The 24687-nt window shown below is 52.0% G+C and overlaps 1 protein-coding gene across 1 annotated transcript in view; it reads right to left on the bottom strand.

Moving 5' to 3' along the window:
- Positions 1–1293: 1293 nt before the first annotated feature.
- Positions 1294–24687, bottom strand: part of POLE (DNA polymerase epsilon, catalytic subunit) — a 36595-nt gene continuing 13201 nt past the window's right edge. The window contains exons 19-48 of the mRNA XM_053959210.1: positions 24241–24386; positions 23315–23463; positions 22858–22950; positions 22054–22198; positions 21420–21577; positions 19287–19482; positions 16913–17127; positions 16566–16668; positions 16288–16368; positions 16086–16208; positions 15780–15998; positions 15246–15455; positions 13937–14080; positions 13456–13596; positions 11127–11280; positions 10940–11046; positions 9731–9907; positions 9135–9358; positions 8768–8988; positions 7999–8203; positions 7441–7614; positions 7059–7184; positions 6438–6570; positions 6163–6349; positions 5943–6074; positions 5653–5846; positions 5254–5454; positions 4850–4975; positions 4635–4724; positions 1294–4434 (exon numbers count right to left, since the gene is read on the bottom strand). Of these exons, the coding sequence (XP_053815185.1) occupies positions 4321–4434; positions 4635–4724; positions 4850–4975; positions 5254–5454; positions 5653–5846; positions 5943–6074; positions 6163–6349; positions 6438–6570; positions 7059–7184; positions 7441–7614; positions 7999–8203; positions 8768–8988; positions 9135–9358; positions 9731–9907; positions 10940–11046; positions 11127–11280; positions 13456–13596; positions 13937–14080; positions 15246–15455; positions 15780–15998; positions 16086–16208; positions 16288–16368; positions 16566–16668; positions 16913–17127; positions 19287–19482; positions 21420–21577; positions 22054–22198; positions 22858–22950; positions 23315–23463; positions 24241–24386 (4688 nt within the window). The 3' untranslated portion in view covers positions 1294–4320. The remainder of the gene's footprint in view (positions 4435–4634; positions 4725–4849; positions 4976–5253; positions 5455–5652; positions 5847–5942; positions 6075–6162; positions 6350–6437; positions 6571–7058; positions 7185–7440; positions 7615–7998; positions 8204–8767; positions 8989–9134; positions 9359–9730; positions 9908–10939; positions 11047–11126; positions 11281–13455; positions 13597–13936; positions 14081–15245; positions 15456–15779; positions 15999–16085; positions 16209–16287; positions 16369–16565; positions 16669–16912; positions 17128–19286; positions 19483–21419; positions 21578–22053; positions 22199–22857; positions 22951–23314; positions 23464–24240; positions 24387–24687) is intronic.

Here is a 24687-nt window from a genome sequence, read left to right as displayed (position 1 = left end):
AAATCCCTAGAAATTTCCTTGTCAATCCCCATATCCCCTCCCTGGCACCTTGTCTGTCACTCGACTCTCCAGCCCCTCTCTCTAGAAGCTTCCACGGAGGGCGTCAAGTGATTGGCCAAGGGCCAGGGGTCCCCCCCTCCTCAGCGCCCTGATATGTCGTCTTGCTTGTCAATTACTTCATGTCCCACTCCCCTCTGTCTTCACGTTGGTGGATAGCCAAACCCCTCCCCTGTTTCCACCCCCTAAGAAAAGGGGCTGCTCCGGTCTCCTCAGGGGCTTTCCAGCGTTGTACCCCTGAGGAGCTCCCCAGAGCCACCAATAAACCCTGGATTTATACAACCTGGATTGTCTCTCCCCGCTTCCCTCACCATTGCTGACAGTGCCTCGCGAGGAAAGGGCTCATAACCCTTATCTGCCCTTCTGCACTCCTGAGCACGGAAGGGTGGCTCCTGCAGCCGCGGTGTCAGAGCTAGTGGGGAAGTGCCAAGAAGACTCCTGGTGGACACTGCAGCAGCGGAGCAGATAGATCCTCCTGAGCGCTCTGCTGACAAGGGAACAGTCCAGGGGGAGAGAGGTGCAGGCTGGGATTTGAACCAGGAAAGGGAAGTGGGATACTGCTTTTTATCATGCCAATGATAAAAACCCCTTACACAAGTGGCTCAGGCCAGTATAACTCCCCCAGCCCTGGAAAAATAGCAGGACATTCACACCATAGCCTGAGTGTTTTCCTCCCTTTTGATGGGGCATAACTGGCTCAACCACACTGATGTGAGGAGGAGGCATTTATGTCTTAGAAGGTGCCATAAACTATCCAAGACCCTTGAAGCGCTCCCAGACTAATTTCTGGGGCGTTCAACCAGAGGACGGTGCATGATCCACAGTGTTATATCTTGCATCTGTCTGATGCAGAGTCCTCCAAAAGAGAAAGATCATCTTGGAGGTCTTCCTGGGAGGAGTCTGGGGCTGCTATCCATGACCACAGAGCACTGTAAGAAGTGGGAGGAATCTCAGGTGGATCCCAGAAGATAGAGTTAATGCCAAATGAGAAACGGTCACCCCAGGCTGCTTTTCTTGGAGGAGCCTTGAGCCTTGAGAACCCTTGCTACTGGGTTCTCAGGAGACTAAAGCAGCTGTGTAAAGCCTTCAAGGGATGCCTGGGAGGAGACTGGGGTGGGTCCTTGAGGATGTACGTCCCATGAACAGAAAAGAATAATCTTGGATACCTTCCCTGGAGAAATATGGGGCTGCTATTTGGGATTTCAGGTGCTGAAATAAAAGACAGAAAGACTCCAGAAGATGCATAGCAGGTGCCTAATGTGGAACCTAGAAGATGCAATTTCCACGAGAGAAAAATCATCTTGGGCAGCTGTAGATGCCAGCCTGGTCAGGGAGAGAGAAACGGCAATCTTTTCTCACAGTGGCTTGTGAGAATTTTTAGCGAGTTGTAGGGATATGATAACTTGTTAGTCTAAACAATTTGCAGGTGGTGTTTTTCCACCTTGCTTTTCTGTTCCTCTCAAGGATGGTGTGTGAGAAAGATGTTTTTATTAACTAATCAGTCAAATAGAATGTGTCATGTCAGTCTATTTAAGCTGAAGTTTCCTTTCCATTAAGGCCTTGTTTTCTTCCTTTTTATGCTGCATCTCTCATCTGTTCTGGTGTCATTCTTGGTGCAAGGGTGACAAGGCAGCTTCCCTGGAGGAGTCTGGGGCTGCTGCCTGGGATATCAAATACCTAAATTAGAGATGAAAAGACTGGGAGATATTTAGGAGAAGTTGCAGGGAGATTCCAACAGATACACTTTTGTTCAAAAAGAGAAAAATCTCAGGTAGCTTACTTGTAGGAGTCTTGGACTACTACTCAGGATGTCAGGATTTATCTGTATTAGTAAACAGATTCTGAGATGCTTGGGAGGAGTCTCAGCTGGATCCTCGAACAGAGAGCTTCTACCAAAGAGCAAAAACATCACAGGCAACATCCCTGGAGTAGTCTGGGTCTGCTACCTGGGGTATAAGGTCTTGAAATCACAGATCCAAAAGCCCCAGGAGGTGACTGGGAGGAGTCTTGGGCTCATCCAGGATAATTCCCTCCAGAAGAGATAAAACATCTCCAGTTGCTTCCTTGGAGTGCCCAGGACATCAGGACTTTAATAAGTAGAAGTAAAAATCTATTCAAACTCTGGCCAGCCCAGCCTAGCTGAATGCACCCAAAATCAGTCCAGCTAAAACCAGCTGAACACAGCCAAATCCGGCTGAGCCACTCTGCTCGAGCTGGTTGTGCAGCCTCCCCTGCGAACGGGGCGGTTCCTGCAGCCGCTGGTGCTGAGGCCCCGGCCCTACGCTCAGGCCCCTCCTGCCCCCGCCGAGCTCCCTGGGAACCAGAGAGGAGTGACTGTGGGGGAAACAGGCATCAGGTGCAGCAGGAGCACGTTGGTGTCACCCCTGGACGGCCTCCAATGTGAGCCAGATGACAGGAGGGGACAGAGGAGCAGAGCCTCCTGCAGAGCATCCCCTGCCTAGCTCGCACCAGGAGTGAGAGAACCCATCCCAGTACAACCACAGTGCTGCTCCATGTCTACCCATCCCAGAGTTCTTTCCTCTTTTTGGGATCCTTCAAGGACTCCAGAGCTATTCCTTGGCACCCAGTCAGCACTTTTCATAGAATCATGGAATATCCTGAGTTGGAAGAACTCACAAGATTCATCAAGTCCTACTTCTGGCCCTGCCCAGACAGCCCAACAATCCCACTCGGTGCATCCCTGAGTAATCCAGGATAATTCCCTCCAGAAGAGATAAAACATCTCCAGTTGCTTCCTTGGAGTGCCCAGGACGTCAGGGCAGTGTTTGTTGTTCAGACACTTCTGGAACTCTATCCCTGCTCACAGAGCAGAGATTAGTGCCTGCCCCTCAAAAGGAGCTGGAGCCCCCTGGTGAGGTCTGAATAAATCAAGTGCCCTCAGCTGCCCCATAACATCTAGAGCCTCCACTATCCTCACAGCCCTCACTGGATGCTCTCTAAGAGATTTATAATATTTTTGTACTGAGGTGCCCAAAAGTTCCTGGTGCCATGCCCACAAGGATCCCATGGTTGCAGTGGTCCTGTGACCATTGAGATGCCATAGCTGTGGTGAGCTCATACCTTTTGGGATGCACAGCATCCCAAAGGGTATGAGCTAATGAGGGTTAATGGTCCCTGCTGCTGTGTGGGGTCAGTGTGATCATCAGCCCTAAGTGCAAACTGGACTGTCTGACCACCCAATGCAGCCCATGCTCTTCCTCTCATTGTCTCCACCCTGAAAGGACTTTGGCTTCCCTGACTACAACTACAGGTGATGGCCCTGTCCCACCATCACCATGCCTACTGGTCTCCTCCTTAGATGGTTACTCAGTGGGGGGACATGACTCTGGGGTTGCTCCAGCCTTATGCCATGCCACTGCAGGTACCACCAGGTCAGGAAAGGTCACGGTGACAGGGTGGATAATGCATGCTCTACCCGAAACTATCAGTACCCCCATTTCTGAGGGACCTGCTGCCTCCATGAAGAGCAGCACACATGGAAGAGTGGGCTATGTCCTACAACCCACCTGCCACCACTGCCAGCCCCTGGCTGTCAATAAACCTTGCCTAGGGCTACTCACTGCAGTGAAATGGAGGGACATGGGCGTCAGAGCTGTATCCCCATCCTCCAGCCATGGCTGCTGGTCCTGCTGCAGGGATGTGTATAGGGTCTCAGGCCCCCCATCTCACCAGACAGACCCACTAATACTTTAATGAGAGCTGACAAGTGCTCAGGCCAAGCATGTCGAAGCACCTTAGCACAGGGGAGTCACCCCACCACAGCCAGCTGCTCACAGGCAGGACCTGCTGGCAGGTGTGGGCAGCACCTGTAGGCACTGCTTGCCTCATGCCAGCAAGGGCTGGGCTGAGGATGGGGTGAAACCAGTGGCACCACAGCCACCAGTATGCCTCAGGCTATGGGTGGTGCCACAGCCCCTGGCACCCACAGCCCCTGATTCCTCCCTCCCTATAAACTACACCTGCCTTCTACCACACATTTATTTACAGAAACTGAAAATTAAAACCACACCTGGGGCCAGCACAGACCTGTGGAACCCAGTTCCAGCCACTGGAAACTCCCTAGTCCCCCACCAGGCAGCTGGGGGCAAAGACAACCCAGACCCAAGCATGGCTCTTGCCCCCCTTCCCTCACTGCAGGAGGGGTGTGCAGTGTCTCTGTGGTCTGGCCCATGGCCAAGGGGGTCCAGTACCACTCTCCATGGATGTGAGAGCATGGAGTAGGCAGGAAGAGGAGCCCAGCCCTCACTGCTGGAGCTGGAGGTTGGTGTGCAGCAGCCACTCAATGGTTTCCAGCAGGTAGGCCATGCCATAGTGCCGGGCAATGTTCTGGAAGACGCTGACATGGTTCATGAAGACCTGGGGAGAGACGAACAGAGAGAAGAACAGTATCCTGGGCAGCTGGGGGCTCTGATGGAATGGCTGGGCAGGGCTGGCCAGAGAGCAGCTCAGCAGGTGCCAGGGAATGTTCAGTTAGAGCAGAGGCAGAGGCACAGCACACCTTAGGGCCCCCCACTGAGCTGCTGGGCTGGGGCTGGGCTGGTTAAGTGTTGAAGTACCTGGGAGGAGATAGTGAGGGTGAAGTCTCCAGCACAGCTGCAATACACAGGCATGTGTGTCTCCTTCACGCCATGACACTTTTTGCACACCTGGAGGCCAAGGAGGTTCAGGTGGGTCAAGAGGTGAGGCCAAGCCCCTCTGCCAGTGGCAAAGTGAATGTGTCCAGGCACAGATAACCACGGGAATGGGCAGAGTGGGAGATCCCTTTGCTTACCAGGTCCTGCAGCACAAAGGCCATCAGCTTCTTCTGCAGGGCTTCCACCAGCGCCATCTCGATGGCATCAGTATCATACTGCACATGGCAGCTGGGGCAGAGCCAGCCGGGCGGCACCAACCTGTCCTAGGGGCAAAGAGAGGGACGTAAGCACCCCAAGTCCCATGCACTGGGATGATAGAACTTGTTTCTGGAGAGGACAGAACATAAGCCAAAGCCCAAGCATACTCAGATCCATCACATGCAGCTAGAAAAGATGAACAGAAAATTGGCTTTAGGTGAGGATGATTATGGGCAGCAGGCAGAGCTGCAAAACAAAGGGGAGATCAAGTGGGTAAGATGATTGGCTGGCCTCCAGCATTGCTGTACTGGGGCCTCCGTTGTCCCTAGGAGAGAGGATGCACCTGGGAAAGGGCAGGGTCCTTGCACAGGTCCAAGTCCCTGCAGAAGTTGCAGTTCCTGCAGATGACTTCAGGAAGCACATAGGAGCGGCAAGGGTCCCGAAACTGGGCTGCTTCTGAGAACTCGCCCACCTCGATGAGGCGCAGCAGGTCCCGGCGTAGTTTGTTCACCTGGTTGGTTATGTTGGTATCCAGGGAGAGGACCTGCAAGGATTAAAGCCAGGTGACCCTAACAGCAGAAACTGTTCTCAGGACAGCTCAAATCCTTGTGACCCTCATATGGATTCAGGGCCCAGTAAACTGAAGATCCATCCTGGGAAAAGCTGCAGCAATGGACAAGGACCAGAATTTCAGTTCGGACCCCAATCCTTCAGCTAAGGGGCCTGGCCCACCCCGACTGACCTTGCAGACATATTTGATGAACTCCAGAGCTGGGTTGTTGAGTGGCAGGTAGGAGCCAGGCAGGACTGGGAACATGTCGGAGGGCTCTGTGGCATTCTGGGAACCAGCCATCTTCTTCTGGATCTTCTGGGTAACGGTGAAGAAGCTTTGGGTGAGCTCATTGGCCACATAATCTTGTGAGAAGGTGATCATGCCTAGAGGGGTAAAGCAGACTGTTTGAACTGATTGGTGGCACATCAGCAAGCAAGGTGGGTGGCCCTCTGCCTGCAGCAGAGGGGCTTGGCACTCACCAGGCATGGCCCTCAGCTCCCCCAGAGCCTCCTGGGACAGCTGGCTGGTGCTTCTCCTCTTGATGGGGGTGCTTCCAGGGGTGTTACGTCGCAGTTCCTCCTTCATGCTGTGGTACACAGCCACGATGTAGGCTGGGAAGACATAGGCGAGGCTCCAGCTCCTACCCAGAGTTGGCACTGGAGGGGCACAATGACTTCAGCACCTCCCCATACTGCTCACCTGATATGATCATCAAGAAGTAGCTCTGGCAGGAGCCAGCCTGGGGCAGGAACTGTGCAATGTTCCAGTTGTTCTCCAGCAGCTCCTCCACATCTGGCTCCCCTTTCTCCTCTTCTTCTTCCCTCACCACCTCGTCCTCCTCCTCTTCACTCTCCTCCTCCTCCTCCAATGTCTTGCTGGTGTCCTTCTGGGGGTCCCAGGCATAGCAGTCCCTCATGCCCAGCCAACACCTCCCCACTCTGCTCCCAATGGACAGGGTGCTTCCCATCTCTTACCTCCCCATAGTGGATGCGAGAATCCACTTTTCCCTTGATACCTCCATAATTTGCTGGGTCCATCCAGAGCAGGAACTCCCAGCAGCGGGAGAATGAGATGGTCAGAGAGTGGAAGATCTCCTTGGAGTGGATGCTGGAGGGAGGAAACTGCAGTCAGTTCCTGTGCCAGCATCATCTCTTCTCCATGGGACACTGTGGGGAGGTGGTGCTGGCCAGGAGAGAGGGGTGTCCCCTTCCCCACTGGACCCCTGCTAGGGATCCTAGGGGAAGTAATGGCTCTCTGTTCTTGTGTCAAGGTACCTATACCACAGCTGAGATGCAGACAGCCAGCCAGGGGACAAGTTGCTGGGCATCTCAGGCTGTCTTGGAGGTCTCTTCAGGACTGAATCCTATGAGTATACTTGGAATACTGCCTATAGAGGGCAGCTACGGACAGATCACTACTCCAGGCATGACAGCAAGAGAACTGGGAAGCTTTGTCCCTTCAGTAGCTTTGCCAAAAAAAGTAATAAATTCAGTTTTGAGGTGCATTAGAAGGCAAAAAGTCAGCATGCTCCTCCCTGGCCTTGAGCCCTGCCCCAGCCCCATCACCCAGGAGCCTCATCTCTGGGTGCACCTCACCTGTTGATGATGTACTCCATGTAGCTGATGGCATCCTCAATGTGCCGCTTCTTGGTGCACAGGATGATGCGGTTGAAGTTGGCGTAGACCACAGAGGAGCCCAGGCGCTTGAACTCAGCCACCAGCCTGCAGCAGGGCACAGGGTGGGGTCAGTGGGCAGGAAAGCAATGCCCGAGGGGCAGATGTGACCCAAAGGTTAATCCCTCCGCCTAGAGTCAACATGTAGCAACACCGGGCAAGGAAAGTCACCCAAAGAGGATGAGAGGTCCATCCTACTGCCCACCTTTCTGGAGGATCACTGTGGGTGCCAGCATCCTGGTCACTAACATCACACCTCTCCATTCCCCATCCACCAGACTAGCACACTTCAGACCTCACTTACTGCAGGAAAAGCTTCTTCATCATGTTGTGGAGGGTGCGGTGCAGTGCTGGGTCATACAGCAGGGAGGAAGGAGAGCGGAGCCAGCGGTAGAAGTGAATGACCTGGTTGTCTGCATAGACGTTGTGGTATTGGGTAATCTCCTTCACCCAGCTCACCACCATGCTCTTCAAAATCCTGCCAGTGAGCAGAGACCGGCATCACCCTACCAGCCACCAGCAACGCCTTCCCCCTTCCTGACAAGGACGTGTTTACGGACACACTAGAGGATTTAGAATAGGAACTCTCTTCTTCAGCCCTCAGCACATAATATGTGCCTCTATATCCTAGTGGAGCATGAACAAGGGAGAAAGCAACATCCCCACATGTCTGCTAGCTGAGGCACCAGGCAGCTCTGAGGATCTTCCAATGTGCTGGAGAAGATGCCTCCCATGCACTTGAGGCCTGGATTTATACTTAGAGCACCCTACAAGCCCTACTGCTGGGGAAAGGCTAAACCCTGAGGGGACCTGCCAGAATGGAGACCACCTGCTCTACCTCCTGCTGTTTCTCAAGCCACACCTGAAAGTGTTGGAACAGAGGGCAGTCTCATCATAGCTGGCTGGGATGTTGGCAGCTTGGTTCCCTGTCACCATGTCCTCCAGGGATGCCTGCTGAATCACATCGAAGCTAATGCTCATGCTGGAGCCTCCTTCCATGTCATTCACGTGGTGGGACTGCAACACGGTGTTCACAGCCAGGCTCTGGATGTCCAGCTCCAGACACACTAAGAGCAGACAAAATTGTAAGCAGGGAGGCAGGGAAAGGACTAGGAACACCCTCCCTGCTGCTGCCAGCAGTGCTTTGCACAGGTACAGGTGATCTATAGATGCTACTGCACCTAGAGGGCAGATGCTTTCATAGGCATGACTGAACCTTCATAGGTGTTGATTGAGCCTTGTCTTTCAACAAGACTTGGACCTACTGACCCTCTGGGGACCAACAGTTTTCCTGGAGGCTGCAACAGTGGACCTCAGAAGAACTCATTACACTCAAACTGCCTAAGAGAGACCTGTCCCAGTGTGACCAGTGATGACCAAGTGAGCTGTCCTTGGGCTGACAACATTGCAGGTGGACTGCCAAGCGCTGCTGACGTTGGTCATTGGTAAAGAATCCCCATTTTGATGCCTACAGAGGTGTCAGATGAGCCTTCCCTCCTCCTTACCCATACAGATGCTGGTTACAACTGTCACCATAGAGACTCTGGGGATTGCATCCACACCTCTGCAGGACTCACAGAGCAGGATCCAGCTCTGCCCCATTCAGTGCTACCACCTTCCTCCCTCTTCACCTGTGGAGTAGCAGCCAGGGTTGTTGATCTCAACTGAGGCTCTCTCATCAAACTCCATGACCAGGCGGTTGTCATCAGCCTCCTTCCCCCCCAGGTCGGGGCGGGCCGTGGGGGACAGCCACAACAGGTGGTTGTGACGACGAAGGTGGCGTGAGAAGAACAGGTCAGAGCCGAAGGTGGAGATGTCATCAGGGAGGTTTCCAATGGGGATGTGGTAGTACCTGAGGCACAGAAACATCAGTGGTCATTGGCATGAGCATGGCTGCAGGGAAAACAGGGACCCTGACCATCCCCTCAAGGGATGAGGCAGCTTCTGTGGTTCCACTGAGGGCATGGCAGCCTCAGGGGAACATGGCCACCCAGGTACCTGCTCATCTCAAAAGCCTGGGAAAGGCAGGTGTCCAGGTTGAGGTAGTGGCGAATCATGCGGCGGGCAGCATGGCGCTGCCAGTCCAGGACTGAGTAGCTGATGTCATCTACCAGCCGGATGGGGACCAAGGGGAACTCCTCAATGATGGGGATCCCACTCGCCAGCTGTTTCAAGTCCCAGTTGGACTGCACAGCCACCAATGTGGGGCCGCGGCGCTCGTCCTGCACCAAGAAGAAAGAGACATGTCCTGGTGCACCTCTCACATGCTCAACAGGAAGCTGGTGGTGTCAGGTGCCCCATCCCCACAGCAGGTCCCCACGGTCCTGGGACAGCACACCCCAGCATTCCTGAAGCATGCACCCACCTCCAACACCACCAGCTCAGCGCAGGGATGAAGCGAGATCCTGAGGTGGCCTTGCTGCTGGCACTGCCCCGGATAAGCCCCCCGCAAGCAAAACAAGCACCCACTTCATGACCTTGGGTCCAGGAGTTACATGAAGGTGTTCTTGGAACTGGTGTGCCAGTGCCTTCCACAGCATCCTTCCCTTAGTCCAAACGGTCCCACTAAAACCTTCCCCACGCCTTCATCTCACCTTGTAGCCCAAGAGCAGCCGCTGGACACCTCTGTAGATGGCCTTGGGGTCAGTCTCAGCACGCACCTCAAAGGTGTGTTTGTCTGGGGGCAACAGCTCCTTGCCCACCTTCTCCAGCAGAGCTGCACGCTCCACCGAGAACAAGGTGGTGAGGTTTGGCATCTGGTTGCTGCGTACCTGGGTGCAAGAGGGACCAGGTCAGAGCAGGGGAAGAGCGACCCTGGGATATGCAGTGCAAGGGGCCCTGCCGACATATGGCAGGGATGTGAGATGTACGGAGAAACCTCCTGCTGCCTGGCCTTACCAGGTCTGGGGGGGAAGGGACCTTTAAAGGTTGTCTAGTCCAACCCCCTGCCATGGACAGGGACAATACATAATTTCAGAATGGTTTAGGTTGGAAAATACCTTTATGATCAAGTCCAGCTGTTTACCCAACACAAGGCCACCACTAAACCATGTCTTCAAGTGCCACATCCTCACATCTTTTAAATCCCTCCTGGGATGGTGACTCCACCACTGTCCTGGGCAGCTGTGCCAGGGCCTGACAACCCTTTTGGTGAAGTTTTTCCTAATATTCATCCTAAGCCTCCCAAGCCTCCCCTGGTGCAACCTGAGGTCAACTAGACCAGGTTGCTCCAGGCCCCATCCAACCTGGCCTAGAACACTTCTGGGGACAGGGCACCCACAGCTTTACCGGCAAACCTGTGCCAGGGCCTCACCACCCTCACAGGGAACAATTTCCTCCCAATATCCCACCTAACCTTGCCCTCTGGTAGTGGGAAGCCATTCCCCGTTGTTCTGTCACTCCATCCCTTGTCCAAAGTCCCTTTCCAGCTCTCTTTAGGCACTGGAAGGGGCTCTAAGGTCCCCCTGGAGCCTTCTCTTCTCCTAGTTGAACACCTCCAGCTCTCCCAGCCTATCTACAAAGCAGAAGCACTCCAGCCTTCATCAGAGCATCTCTGTGGCCTCCTCTGAACTTGCTTCAGCAGCTCCGTGTCCTTCCTACGTTGCAAACACCAGGCTGGAGGCAGCTTTGCATGTGGGGTCTCACCTGAGCAAGGCAGAGGGGCAGAATCTCTCCCTTCCCTGCTGCCCACGCTGTGGGGATCAGTCCAGGACATGGGGGATTTCTGGGCTGTCAGGGCACACGGCCAGGGCATGTCCAGCCATCAGCAGCCCCAATTTTCCACTCTCCATAGCCCTCCTTACCTTGTCCAGCACAAAGACGGCCGCCTTGCGCTGTGAGGGGATGAAGAGGCCCAGGAGTGCCTTGCTGCCCTGAGAGCTGTGGTACAGGTAGATGTGGCGAATGCTTCCTGGGGACACAGAGCACAGAGCATCAGTGGTGCCCATGGGCACCAGGTGCCCCAGGAGCTCCTCTCCCAGGATGCCTCACCTGGCTCCAGGTAAGTGAACTGAGCCAGCGAGCACATCTCCAGGTGCTCAATGTTGAAGGTTTCAGCCTCTCGCCCTGACAGGTGCCGGACGAGCTGCCTGCTGACCATGCACACACAGCCCAGGTGGATCAGGGCACGGAAGAGCAGCGGCACCTGGAATGATGGGGAGAGATGTGATGGAATAACTGCTACTAAGCTCTTCTTGGGGGTTGCAGACCTAGAATAACCCATATTAAAACCCACAGGTAGCACATATCTGAGGTGCCTTGGCATGAGTTCGGTATTATCAGCCTTGCTAAAGGTATAGAACAGGTATCTCAAAATCCACATCTTCCTATCTAGGCCCAGATCCTACCATCAAGGTACTTTGGAGGACATGTGGGGCAATATTTGGGCAGTCTTGCTGCTCTGTAACTTGTGGTTTGTCACTCTGAGGTAGGGGCTCTATTTGAACCTCCAGATAAACTGCATGGTGGGAGATTCACCACAGATCCATCCTGTTTTAGTAACCCTGTAGCTGTCAAATCCACTGCTGCAGGAGACTCTTGAATGGCTTGCTGAGGAACCTAGTCCCCAACTAATGAGAAGCAATAACATTTCTTGCCTGATTGCTCTTCCCTTGTGCTAGTTTTAGTTGTAGAGGCCCCTCACATCACTGCAGGAAGATGAAGCGTTCCCATCTAAGTTCCATTCCCGAAGGCAAACTGTTCCCTTTCCTGCATCCCTCTGTTACTCCTGCTGCATTTTTTGGGATAATGATCAGAAATGCACTGCAGATGTTTAAAGCCCAAGACAGATCTTTCCTTGCCAAGGTCAGTGTCCAGCTGGGTTAACTATGTCTCTGAGGATGGAAACTCCACAACCCCCTTGGGCAACCTGCTCAACAATATTTTCAGAAGTTTTTTCTGAAATTTACACATCATTTTCATGTTTTAGGTTGTGTCCCACTATTGCCCATTCTTTCCTGGGCACCAGAGCAGAGCCTGCCTCCTCTTCACTCTTCCAATTGAGCAGGTCCCCTGAGCCTCTTGCGGGCTGCACAGTCCAACTCACTCAACCTCCCCTCAGATGACAGATGCTGCTACCCCATGACTATCTAAATACCTTCATATCTTTAAAATTTCTCCATGCCCTTTGTTTTACTTCAGCTGCTCATTTTAATTTCCCCTTAATTTCTTGGTATTTCCTCTTCCCACTTATTAAACACTACTAGAATGGAGGAGACTCAGGTTTTTCTAGAGGAAGGTCTACAGATATAAATAATTTGGGTATTTTCAATTGCTGATGGCATATATAGTTCAATCTTTTACATCACCACAGGATTTCACAGCCTCCACGTAATCCTTAAGAGTTGTGCCTTGCCTTGAGAGACCTTTCTTCAAATTTTTCAAAAGCAGAAACTTGAGAATAAAAAATTTTTCTTTAACTATGTCCCACTAGAATGCTTCACAGGTTATACCAGTAACTTGAGTAGCAAGTCTCCCAACTCTGTGATGATCTTTTTGCCCTTGCAGCCTCCTGCACCTCAGAAAGCATTACATAGGCAGTGGCACCTTTGCTCACAGCAAAGCTTATCCCACTCAGGACTTTTCATTCATAATAATCCTACAGTGCATTTCAGTATCAAATTCACCTGCCTTTATGCTTTTTTTAACTCCACTCTTAGAGTGGTGTGGTCTATTCTGCCACTTCCATACAGGCCAGGTCTTTTCACTACAGTATCTTCTTCGTTAAATTCCTGTCACCAGCTTTTGATCTGCTGGGCAAACAGTATCCTCACTGGAAGCAAGCATCCCAGGTTCCCACCTTCATTACCAGCACTGGCAAATTGAATTTTAACCTCATTGCTTTCTAAAGAATTTCATTTAGGTTGTTCTTGCTCTTTCCAAACTTTCAAGTTATATGCTGTTCTTCTATCTAAAGCTTTTACAACCTTGTTTTAGAGGACATGGCACTCAGACCTATGTGTTGTAGATGTTGGCTTACCACACCTATGTATCATTCCACATACGCTGGGGTTTTCCCCAGCTTTACTCCAAAAGCCCCTTCTTTTTCCTGGTTCCAATACCAGCAGGCTGGTCCAGGATTAGTTTAGAGGAAGCTCTCAATTTCTTTCCCCAAAGTTTCCTAACTCCAAATAAACTCAAGTCCCTTTCTCAACATATTGTAACCCATGTGCTGATACTCAGCACTTCTGTCCATATGAGCGTAACTCCCAGTTTCTTGGACAATGTCCAAGGTCTTGGATTTTTGGTGTCTCATCACTGGAACTCAGACTAACAAGCTACTGCTCAGCAACCCTTAAAGACAAGCACTTGAAGGAGTTACCTGTGTCTCATACACTCCCTCGATGTCTGGAGCAGAGAGGTCTGCATTGATTTCGTTGATGTGCTCTTGGTACATGTCTTCAGGAACAGAGTATTCGTACAAGTTGTAAACTAAGTTTGAGCGGGGCAGGATCCTGTTTACCTGCCAAGGTAAGGGACAGGATAATTGGGACACATCCCATCACATGGCACCATTGCCAGGAGCCAGACTCTGAGCCAGGCCAGCTCCTGGTGCCCTCTTCTAAGGAAATCAGTGGGTTATGCTCATGCATGTTACAAATTCCTGTAACAGAGAACTTGATTTGCAGGCAGGCTGGGATTAGCAGAGGGACTAGGGCCTGGATGAGGGATATCCATAGGATATGGATAGGAGAGTGAGGTGTTGTGTGGCAGATGCTTGTAACTCCTGCTTACAGGGGAGTTGAAGTGCCTTACCTCAGTGCAAGCAGCTGTTTCCCCTTGCAGAAGGGGCAGGTCCTCACCTTCCTGTAGGCTGTTCCCTCCTCAGGCTTCGGGACACGCTGGTTGACATAGAAGACACGGGGGATGCTCAGCTTTATGCAGTGCAGGTCGCTCCCTATCACTGCCCACAGCCGGAACAGCCCAGGCTGGCTGGTCTCAGCGATCTGCAGGACGTGGGGCATGAGGTCAGTATTAGCAGGAGATCCAATGTGCCATCAGTGCTTACAACTACACTGCAGAGTGCTCTGGGGATCTATATGGTCAGTTGGTGGCTAAAAACAAAGCAGGGGGCTTAGAGAGTCATCACTTTCAGCTCTGGAGTCCCTGTGTCCTGCTATTGTCCCAGGGAACCATGAAGAAAACTCTGCCTCAGGCTGGCCAACCAGCTTCAGGGAAGGTCATCCAAGTCACTCTGAAGTCCTGGACCTGCAGCTCTGACACCTTTCTGGAGGATGATGTGGGTGACAGGGGCTGGGCTTAGGTGGCCACACATAACAAAGGTTTGTAAAAACACCTGCATGACACCACTCCACCTCTTCATTTCTACATTGTCTGCTTCTAGGCACCACTGGAATCCCATTTCCAATGCTGGGCTCCTCAACAGAGGACATGGACATATGGAATAGAGTGAAGGGCCACAAGGAGGAAGAAGGGATTGGAGCATCTTTCATATCAGGGAAGACTGGCAGAACTGGGACTGTCCATCTCAGAGCAGAAAAAGCTCAGAGGGATCTCATCCACATATATATACCCAAAGGGAAGTGCAGAGAGGACAGAACCTGACTCTTCCCCTCTTCCCAGTGGTGCCCAGTGGCAGGACCAGACATCATGGGCACAAAGCAGAATGCAGGAGGGTTCCTCTGCATGTCAGAAGCTTCTTCCCTACAAAGGTGAACCTGGCCCAGGTTGCCTATGGATGGAAGTGGTGCTCTCCATCCTTGGAGATATTCCAGGATGTGGTTCTGGGACCCCAGCTCTGGGTGGCCCTGACTGAGCAGGATATGAGACCAGAGGGACACGAAAGCTGCCCTAGCCTCAGCTGATGTTTTTGCCATTCTGTGACTGTGCAGTGCTGCCTGTAGGCTGAACTAGATCTGCTTCACCAGCAGATCTACCCACACATCTGAGAGTCACCAAAAATGACTCTGTAGGCACCTGTTTACATCCAGATGTGTGTGAGTCTGAGGCTCTGCAGCCCCTTCTGGGCTCCCCAGGGCTAACATTTACATGGGGTAGGGTCAGGGTTCCTGAACTTCACCGTTTGACCACAGAGTGTAAATGTGAGGCTTGTACCCCAGACTGCTCTGTGGCAGGTCGTCTCCCCGGTACCTGCACGACCTGCCAGGGCAAGTCCAGGATGCTGCGCGCTGTCCGGCGCAGGTAACTGCTCAGCCCTTTGGAGAGGGCATCGCGGACCACTCCTCCACCTGCCACCACACCACCATCCTCCAGCCGCCGCCTCTTCCTCCGCTCCTGCCGCTGCCGAGCCTGCAGCTCCCACTTCTTCTGGTGGAAGCGCAGCCAGACCAGACGCTCTTCCTGAATGGGGTGACAGTAAGGATGAAATCAGCAAAAGCACCCCAGCCCCAAAACATCACACCATAGAGCCTAGCCTTCCAGCCCCCAATCCCACATCATGCTCCTGCCCCAGCTGTGAAGCCACCATCCCCTTTTATCTTTTCTGATTGCTTTTCTGTCTCCTGGTTATATTTCTCCTTGTATCCCAGAGCCATGTGTGTGCAGAGTGTGGGTTCCAGAGTGCAACTGTGAAACCCACAGCTTGCTCCTGGAAGCACTCAAGCTGCTTGGAGAGATGAGTACAGACAGACCTGGGGCATCCCCTGCACAATCTACTTCACCTACCTTGGTGGTGCCAAGGGGTGGAGGTGGGCCCAGGATCTCCCGCCAGGACTGGGATAGCTCCAGGTCTTGTGACAGCTCTTGGCTTTCCTCTACTGCAGGGATGCGCTTCCGCTTATTTGCAATGGGAACCAGTGGCAGAGGGGTCTTGACAGCCCCAAAGTCCTCTATGTCACTGACCTGTGAGCTGGGTGTCCCCTCCACAGGCCGGCTGGCAAGAATCTGAAAGAGCAAGGAGAGCAGGAGGATGGGGGCTGCAAGAGAAAAGCCTCACAGGCACTGGCAGCACCTTCCCCTCCCCCTCTTTACCTGTTTTTTGCCTTCTGAAACAAAAAGCTCATTGATTTTTTTCTGTTTGTACACATCATTCTTCTCTAGGAGTTTCTTGTGAAGCCAGTCTGGGTGTCGGACCCGTGGCACTGGGTTCTTTACCTGCAGAGTAGCTCCAAATCACACCGAGTCCCCCACACAAATCCTTCCTCCTGTCCACACCCCCACCCCCGGCCCGTACCTGCTGCAGGGCTGCAGGAATGGTGATGATTTTCTGGATGGTGCTGCCCAGTCTCTCGATGTAGTAGTCCCAGTCCAGGATCTGGGAAGAGGGCAGAGTTTGGGCAGCAAAGAAATCCAAGCAGAAGGGACCCCAGACACAGGATCAAACATCCCAGTAGCACCCTCACCCCAGCCCCCCTGCTTTGTGAGCACAGGAAGCCACTACCCAGGTTGTGTCTCCAAAAGCATGATGCCCTGTCCCAGATGCGGTGTCATCTGCAGGGATGCCTCACTCACCGCACGGATGTTGAAGTCCTGCAGCGAGGGGCTCTTCAGCCATTTTCGGAGGTAGTGTTTGCACACACTGGGCTCGGCTTGGAAGATGGCAAGGGGGATGGCCCTAGGGAAGGTATGGAATCAATGTCCCAGCACCCCACAATCTACTCTCCCAGCCTGTGCTTCTCCTTAACTCCTGCAAGGCCACTGGGCTGTACAGTGTTACCCACTGCCCTGCTCATGGCCTATGCCAGATTCAGGTGATCACCTGGCCATGTATTCCATCTCCCTCCCTTCCTGCTACCTGCCCATCCCCTCTTGGTTTCTCCCACACTGTCAGAAGCCCTGGCCCCTCCAGGTGGGGTTACCTCTCAGTGATGGGAGACCCTTCTGGTTTCTTGGAAATGATGAAGCGGCAGCTCAGCCCTGCATCCTTCACCATCTGGTCCCCCAAAAACTCTGCCAGGCGCTTGGCAGTGCTGATGGAGGTGGACTTCTGCTCCCCGTAGTCCTCCAGTTTGCGTGACATAGACCGGTTCTCTGAGATGAGCTCAAACAGCTCTGAATCAGGCATGTTGGCAGCCTGAAGGCCAGGGAAAAGCCCAAAGTTAGCAAGAACTAATGATCAACCTTTGCTGCTGTTAGGAAGAGGGAACACCACACACAGCTGATGTGTCTCTTTACAGGGAGCCTGGGAATTGCTTCCTGGTACAGCTGCCAGTGGGGATCTATAGAAAAGAGGGTGTGTGGGTTTCAGGCTGGCATCAGTTTGTGCCACAGCTGAGCTGTGGCAGCACAGCTTTGTGTTGTGCACGCAAAGTTAGGCTCACCAAGAATTTGTAAAACAGCATCACAAAACGAAGGACTGTAGAGGACCAGAACTAAACATGTTTTGTCTCAAACATTCTGAGTATTGCTCAGAATGCTACAGGAAAGGTGTGATTGGAAGAGAGGGTCCCACAGAGGCGTGGCAGTGCTGTTTTGAGCCAATTCCCTGCTACGCCTTAAGACTCAGGCTTAGTCCCCTCTCCAACACACATCCAGGAGAAGTGCTTGCTGTGCATGAAAGGGAGCAAATAGGTCCCCTCTCTTATTTTTCTCCTCTCTTTCTTGTCCACTTTCTTTGTCTCATTGTTTGCCCCAGCTCTGGATCATCCATGTGGCATGACCAAAGCAAGACCAACACAGATCTAAGGACTGGTGATATTCTTTGTTTTCTTCCCTTTGCTGAGCAAAGCAGGGCCATCATACTCTACTTCATACTTGGTATTGAACCCTCTTGTGGGAGTGGGGAGCTTGTGTAAAGGTGTGTTGTGGCTTGTCTGTCAGGACCTTTGAGTAGTGGTGGTGTGGCTCATGTGCCAGCACCTTTGTGTGATGGTGTGTTGCAGCTTGCTAGCCAGCACCCTTGAGTATTGGTGGTCTACTGCAGCTTGTGAGCCAGTGCCTTTTGAGGAGCTTGTGGTGGGAGTTGAGAACTTATTGAAGTGTTCTGTACAAAATTAAGGGCTTGTTTGCTTACAGTCTTGTGGAAGTCTATTGTAAGAATTGGCTTGTTGACTAACACCTTTTGAGTTTATGCAGTGGGCTGATTCCTGGAGTTACAGCAACTGTACAATAGAACATAAGAGTTCCTGACATGTGACCAGTGTCTTTGCTCAACCTGATGAGAATTTATGATGAACATCATGCCCCTGGACCAGCAGGTCATGACAAGGACCCAGTTAGACTCTTGCTTCCTCCCACCCCCTTGACTCATAGAATCACAGAATCATTCGGGTTGAAAAGCCCTTTAATATCACCAAGTCACACCATTCCCCCAGCAGTATCAAAGCCACCACTAACCCATGTACCCAAGCGTCACATCCACACAGCTTATACATTCCTCCAGGGACAGGGACTCCACCACTGCCGTGGGCAGCCTGTGGCAGAGCTGGACAATCCTTTTGGAGATGAAATTTTCTCTATTACTCAACCTAAACCTCCCCTGCTGCAATTTGAGGCTGTTTCCTCTGATCCTGTCACTTGTTCCCTGGCAGAACTGCCCAACTCCCACCTGGTTCTGCCCTATTTGTCAGAGAGTTATAGAGTAAGAATGTCCCCCCTGAACCTCCTCTTCTCCAGGCTGAGCCCCCACAACTGCTCCTCATTAGACTTGCACTCCAGCCACTTCCCCAGCATTTCTCCCTTCTCTGGACATGCTCCAGCCCCTCAATGTCTTTCTTGTCATTAAGGGACACAAACTGACCCCAGGGTTCAAGGTGCCTCACCAGTGTCCAGCACAGGGGGATGGTCACTGCCCTGGTCCTGTTTGCCACACTATGGCTGGTACAGGCCAGGTGCCACTGCCCTTCTTGTCTACCTGGGCATGTGTTTAGTAACTGTTGATCACCACCCCCTTTCAAATCCTTTCCCTTCAGATGCCTTTCCAGACCCTCTGCCCCCCGCATGGAGCATTCCATGGGGTTGTTGTGACCTGGCACTTGGCCTTGTTGAACCTCACACCACTGGGCTTGGCACATGGATCCAGCCTGTCCAGATCCCTCTGCAGGGCTTCCAGCCTTCCAGTAGATCAACACTCCCACCCAGCTCAGTGTCATCTGTGAAGTGACTGAGGGTTAAAGTGGTACAGGAGACCACTGACTCTGTGCAAGCAAAGCCCACCCTCCCACAGTGCCTGACCAGCTCAGATGCTCCTCCCCAGGCTCCACCTTGGAGGCAGATTTGCTGAGCTGTGCCTACCTTGCTGTAGAGCACATCCAGCCAGTAATCGGCCACCTTGGCCACGGAAGCGTAGACCTCCTCTAGGGTGCTGCCTTTCAGAAAGGCCTCGAACACAGATGACTGGAATATCTTCACCAGCTGCAGTTCTCCCCGGCGTTTCACTTCAAACCCCTTCAACTCAGCCAGGGACCCATCCTCGTTGAACACGGCGTACCTAGGAAAGACTGTGAATAAACCTAGCCTACACCAAGGGACGCATCCCCCAGGGTGCCATTGGTGCCCCTCCTGCCAGGGTGCTGCTCCCCATGCCCTTGTGCCACCATCCAGCATGTTCAAAGGAGCCACAGCAGCACCTGGAAAATATCAAGTATTTACAGCTTCTCTAGCAACCATTTTACCTTCATGTGGAAAAGGACATCAGCTCTTGCCCCAGCTCATCCACACTGACTCATCGAACCACAGGGGAAGGGACCTTTAAGATTATCCAATCCCATGTCCCTGCAATGGTCAGGGACACCTTCCCCTAGGCCAGGTTATTCCAAGCCCTGTCCAGCGTGGCCTGGAACACTGTGGAACTGCCAAAGCTTTTCTGGGCACCCTATGCCAGGGTTGCACCACCTTCACAGACAAGATTTCCTTCCCAATATCTCATCTAACCCTGCCCTCTGTCCTTCCCAGCCCTTGTCCAGAGTCCCCCTGCAGCTCTTTTGGAGCCCCTTTAGGCCCTGGAAGGGGTTCTAAGGTCTCCCTGGAGCCTTCTCTCTCCATGTAAACACCCCCAGCTCTCCCAGCCAGGCTCCAGAGCAGAGGGGGCTCCAACCCTTGGAGCATCTCCATGGCCTCCTCTGGACTCAACCCAGCAGTTCCATGTTTTCTTGTGCTGAGCACGCCAAACCTTGATGCAGCCCTGAGAGTGAGGAATGACCTTAATTGGTGGAGGATGACCTTAACTGTGTGTAAGTAAGGGTGGGAGATGAGAGCCCAAGTGGGGAAATGAAGATATTAGGAAGAGATTTAGAAAGAAGGAAACTGACAACTCCAATGCTAGCAGAGTGGTTGAGAGGAAACTGGATGCAGCCATGACACACCTAAGGGAACATTATTACCCCCTCTTGCCTTTTCTCTTGCTTTGCCTTTTACAGACCTGAAAATTATCTGTATGTCTCAAAAAAACCCCAAACCACCATTGTGGGAATGATCAGTGAGGAGAGGGGATACTCAAACCTGCTTGGCTAGCTCTTCTCCCACATACCCCCATTCCCACCAAGCACAGCCTTTTCTTCCTCCACAACCATGGGTGCTTGCAGCCACCTCCAGGCTGTTATGCTTGGAGAGTGAGCAGGAAATAAATGCCCTTTCTTAGATCCCTAAACTATAGGAATCCAGAGGCCCTGAGGGGAGTCGTACAGGCACAGCCCACTCAGAGCTGAACAACACTTTGACTCCTGCAGAAGGGTCTGAACACCTGGAGAGGGACACTGGCAGGGAATGGTGTGTGCTGAACCTTGTCCTGTCAGGGATTAATCACATAAATGTTCAGAATTGTGAGGACAGAGGGTGCTGGGGACAGCAACAGCATTATTTGGAGTCAGACCCAGGTCTATGGGCTGCCACCCAAAATAATGGATGCTACTGGTCTAGCTCACATTCTTGGTTAGGAGGTGGTCGTTGAGAAATCAGTGAAGTTTGGGTACAACTATCCTATAATGTGACAGTAATGGCAGAACCAGTCCTACTTACATATGGAGAGGGAAGGGGAAACACATAGGAGAAGTGTTACTGGAAGTCTGTGAACTCTTGAAAGATAGGAAGGCAGGAACTGCTGAGTTTAAACAGATTAGACTGAATACAAGCAGTATTAGAAATCCTCAGAAGGAAAGTCAATGTTCTCCTGCACCCCTCAGGGCCAAACAGGCAGATGGCTGACCACTAGGCTGGAGAAATGTAATTATGCTGTTATCTGCTAAAATTTACTGCCATAGTAGCTGGACTTAATGATCTGATGTAAGGAACTTGTCATTTAAAGCCAGTGAGTCAAATAGTGCTGGCTCTGGAGGCAAGGACCAACATGCCCCACATGCACAAAGGCAATGAGATCCTTAGTCTTTCAACTTGGGGAAAGAGACAATATTTCAAGCTTTGAAATCTCACCTTTTCTTCAGCTTCTTGCCCTCCTCTTTGGAGGCTGGAAGGATCATGGCCAGGTATGGACCATCCACTTCAAAAAAGATGCTGTTCTCTGAGCGCGTGACATAGGTGAGTGAGGCTGGATCCTGCAGTTCCTGGTACTGGTCATTTGTGAAGCCTTCCTGTGGCACAGTCCCAGGAGAACAGTTTCAATCTACAGCTGTTGGGTCACACCAGGGGATGCCCCTGGGACACACCCTGCCCAAAGGGACACCTGAGCACTCCTCTGGAGCTACAGCACAATTTAGGACTCAAAAGTCAAAGCACCTCTCCTGCCTGTTGAAAAGAAAAAGGCTTTGGACCTTAAAATGATATTTTCTTCTCTTATAAGAGCCTGGAGTGAGCAGAGGATAGGTTTAGACCTTGTGCTGGACTCCCTACGAGCACAAGTAAGCATGCACCCAAACTGGCCTCTTACAGACCCCCTTCTCTAATGGAGGATATTGAGCCTCTTTTTCCACTCAGATGCTCTCCAGGGCCATCACCCCCAACATCTCACCCACTACGTAGGGAGTGGAGATGGAAGAGGCTGACTCATCAGCTCTCCATCTCCATTTTCCCAGGCTGCAGAGCTGGCCTGGACAGGTGCCAGACTCACCTTCACCAGGATGTTCAGCATGGCACCTGGGTAAGAGATGGTTACTTTTGGCTTCTTGATATTGGTTGACTTGATGACAAAGTTCTCTGGAAAGCTGTTGGGAAGGACACACCAAATCCCATCGGTATCCAGTTCTAGAGGTCTCCTAAGGAAGAAAGGAAGGCCACTTCAGGAGCAGAGTGGATGAGAGGTGAGGATCAGTTCTGTGCCCCCCATTAAGAAAGCAGCAGCCTGTTCCATCCACTCTGTTCCCTTCTGCAAAGCAAACCCTCAAATACAACAGCAGTGTCAGGAATCTGAATGCTCATAGAATCAGAGAATCACAGATCTCTTGAGGTTGGAAGGGACCTTAAAGCTCATCACATTCCAACAACTCCTTGTCATGGGCAATGACAACTTCCCTAGACCATGTTACTCCAAGCCCTGTCCAATCTGGCCTTGAAACACTTCCAGGGATCCAGGGGCAGCCACAGCTTCTCTGGGCAACTTGTGCAGAGAAGGATTTCTTCCCAATATTCCAGCTAACCCTGCCCTCTGGCAGTGGGAAGCCATTCCCTCTTGTCCCACCACTCCTAGTCGTTGCCCAAAATCTGTCTGCACCTTTCTTGGAGTCTCTTTAAGCACCTAAAGGGACTCTAAGGTCTCCCTGGAGCCTTCTCTTCTCCAGGATGAAAACCCCCAGCTTTCTCAGCCCTTCTTCCTCATAGGAAATGTGTTCTGTTTCTCTGAAAACTCAGGTGTTTAACATGCTCCCACATCTGTCCTAGATACAGATGGACCTTCTTCAGCTCAGCACACACTCACCCAATCTGCTCGATCAGCTCTCTGGCCTGGGTGATGATATTTGCCCCCGTGAAGCAGACAATGCCAGCCATTTCCATGGAGTACCAGCGAGCTCTGTGAGCAGAAGAGTCACAGTTAAAACCATGACATGCTCCATCCCAAACCTAGATGTGGAAGGGTAGGAGGATCGCTTGGGGAAGAAGGGCAAGAAACACAATACTGGGCATTGTTCTCCTATGAAATTCTCTACTTATGATGCTCCAGAAAAGCTGAAAACCCACTAATTGACAAGATTTACATGATTTAATGTCTGGTAAGAGTCTCCAGGATGAGGAGTAGTGGGTAGAAGCAAGAGAAGAGTGTTACAGGCAGGACCTACTCTCATCTTGGTGCTTCAGGAAGCAACTACCTCACCAGGATAATCCTGGTTTCCAAGGGTCTTCTCTAGAGGATCCTGGATGGCTCAGGGGAGACTTACCCTTTCCGCATGACATAGCCATAGAAGGAGTTGAGGATGCACTTGTGGGCCAGCTGAAGGGAGTCATAGAGGATCTCCATGTTCTTGCAGCGTTTCACTTCAGAGGCATCTCCTGTCTCCACTGCTGCAGACAGCTTCTTCTTCCACACCTGCATGCCAAGGGCAGAATCAGGACAATTCCACATATCACTGCTAGTGGCAGGCACCCAACTGGTTTCCACTCAGTCCCAGTATAGCATTGCAGCTCTACAGAAATATCTTTGCCAAAGATCAGCACCATGAGTCAAACATCCCATTTTCTTTCCCAGCACAGGAGGGGTTGGTCAGAAGCACTTTGTCAGTTGTCAGATGAGACTTGCAGCTCCCATCGTTGATTGGAATTCAAGCAGCACCAGCTGTGCTGCACCATACGCGTGCATGGAAGAACTCAATATACTGCCTGATGCAATCCATCATGCCTAGCTAACAGCAGAACCACCAGTGTAGGAAAAGCCTGTCAGTCCTAGGAATAATGGCAAAAGAGGCAGCTGGGAGGAACTGCAAAGCAATGGACTCTTTAATTAACTCTGCCAGACATAGAGCCCCTGGGCCTCCTAGAATAGTTTGGGTTGGAAGGGACCTTAAAGCTCATCTCATCCCACCCTCTGCCTTGGGAAGGAACACCTTTTTAATAGACCAGGTTGCTTTAAGTCTCATCTAACCCAACTGGCTTTGGACACTTGGAGGGATGGGGCAGCCACAGCTTCTCTGGTCAACCTCTGCCAGTGCCTTACCTCCCTCACAAGGAAGAATTTCTTCCCAATAACTAATACAACCCTGCCCTCTATCAGTGGGAAGCCAAAAGAGTAATCCTCTGATGTTTTCAGCAAGGCACAAGAGATCCCCAGGCTTGGTAAGATAGTTTGATCAGCACCCAGGCTTGGTACCTTGTGCAGCCCCTTGAACTCATATCGGCGGTCCCGGAATGCTCGCACGGTGTCCACATAGAAAGAGTTTTCTCGTTGGCAGATGGTGGTGACTCGCTCCTCCACCTTGGTGACGTGGATCTTCTTGTACGCCTTGCGGCAGTAATCTGGTCAAGGGAGGAGGCAGAGGTTCTCAGGGATGGCTGCCCTGCTACAGAGGGGTGAGTAGGGATAGGGAGGCAGCTAAGCATAAGTCATGGGTGAGTGGCGGACAGCCCTACTGCAAAGGGAGCGGAAGATCCCAGTATGGAAAGATGCAAGACATCTTTATGGAGGTGGAGGGCAAGGGAGAAAAAAAACTAATCATATGGCCCACCTACAAACCCAGGGTCTACCCCCAGCCAGTTGGGTGGTTCTGCTGGACAGCTTCCGTCCAGGTGATAGGATAATGTGATGTTTCTCTTACAT

Source organism: Vidua chalybeata, chromosome 18, assembly GCF_026979565.1.
Source record: "Vidua chalybeata isolate OUT-0048 chromosome 18, bVidCha1 merged haplotype, whole genome shotgun sequence".
NCBI lineage: Eukaryota > Metazoa > Chordata > Aves > Passeriformes > Viduidae > Vidua > Vidua chalybeata.
Note: the sequence above shows the minus strand (reverse complement) of the source record. Positions and strands in the feature narration are given on the sequence as shown.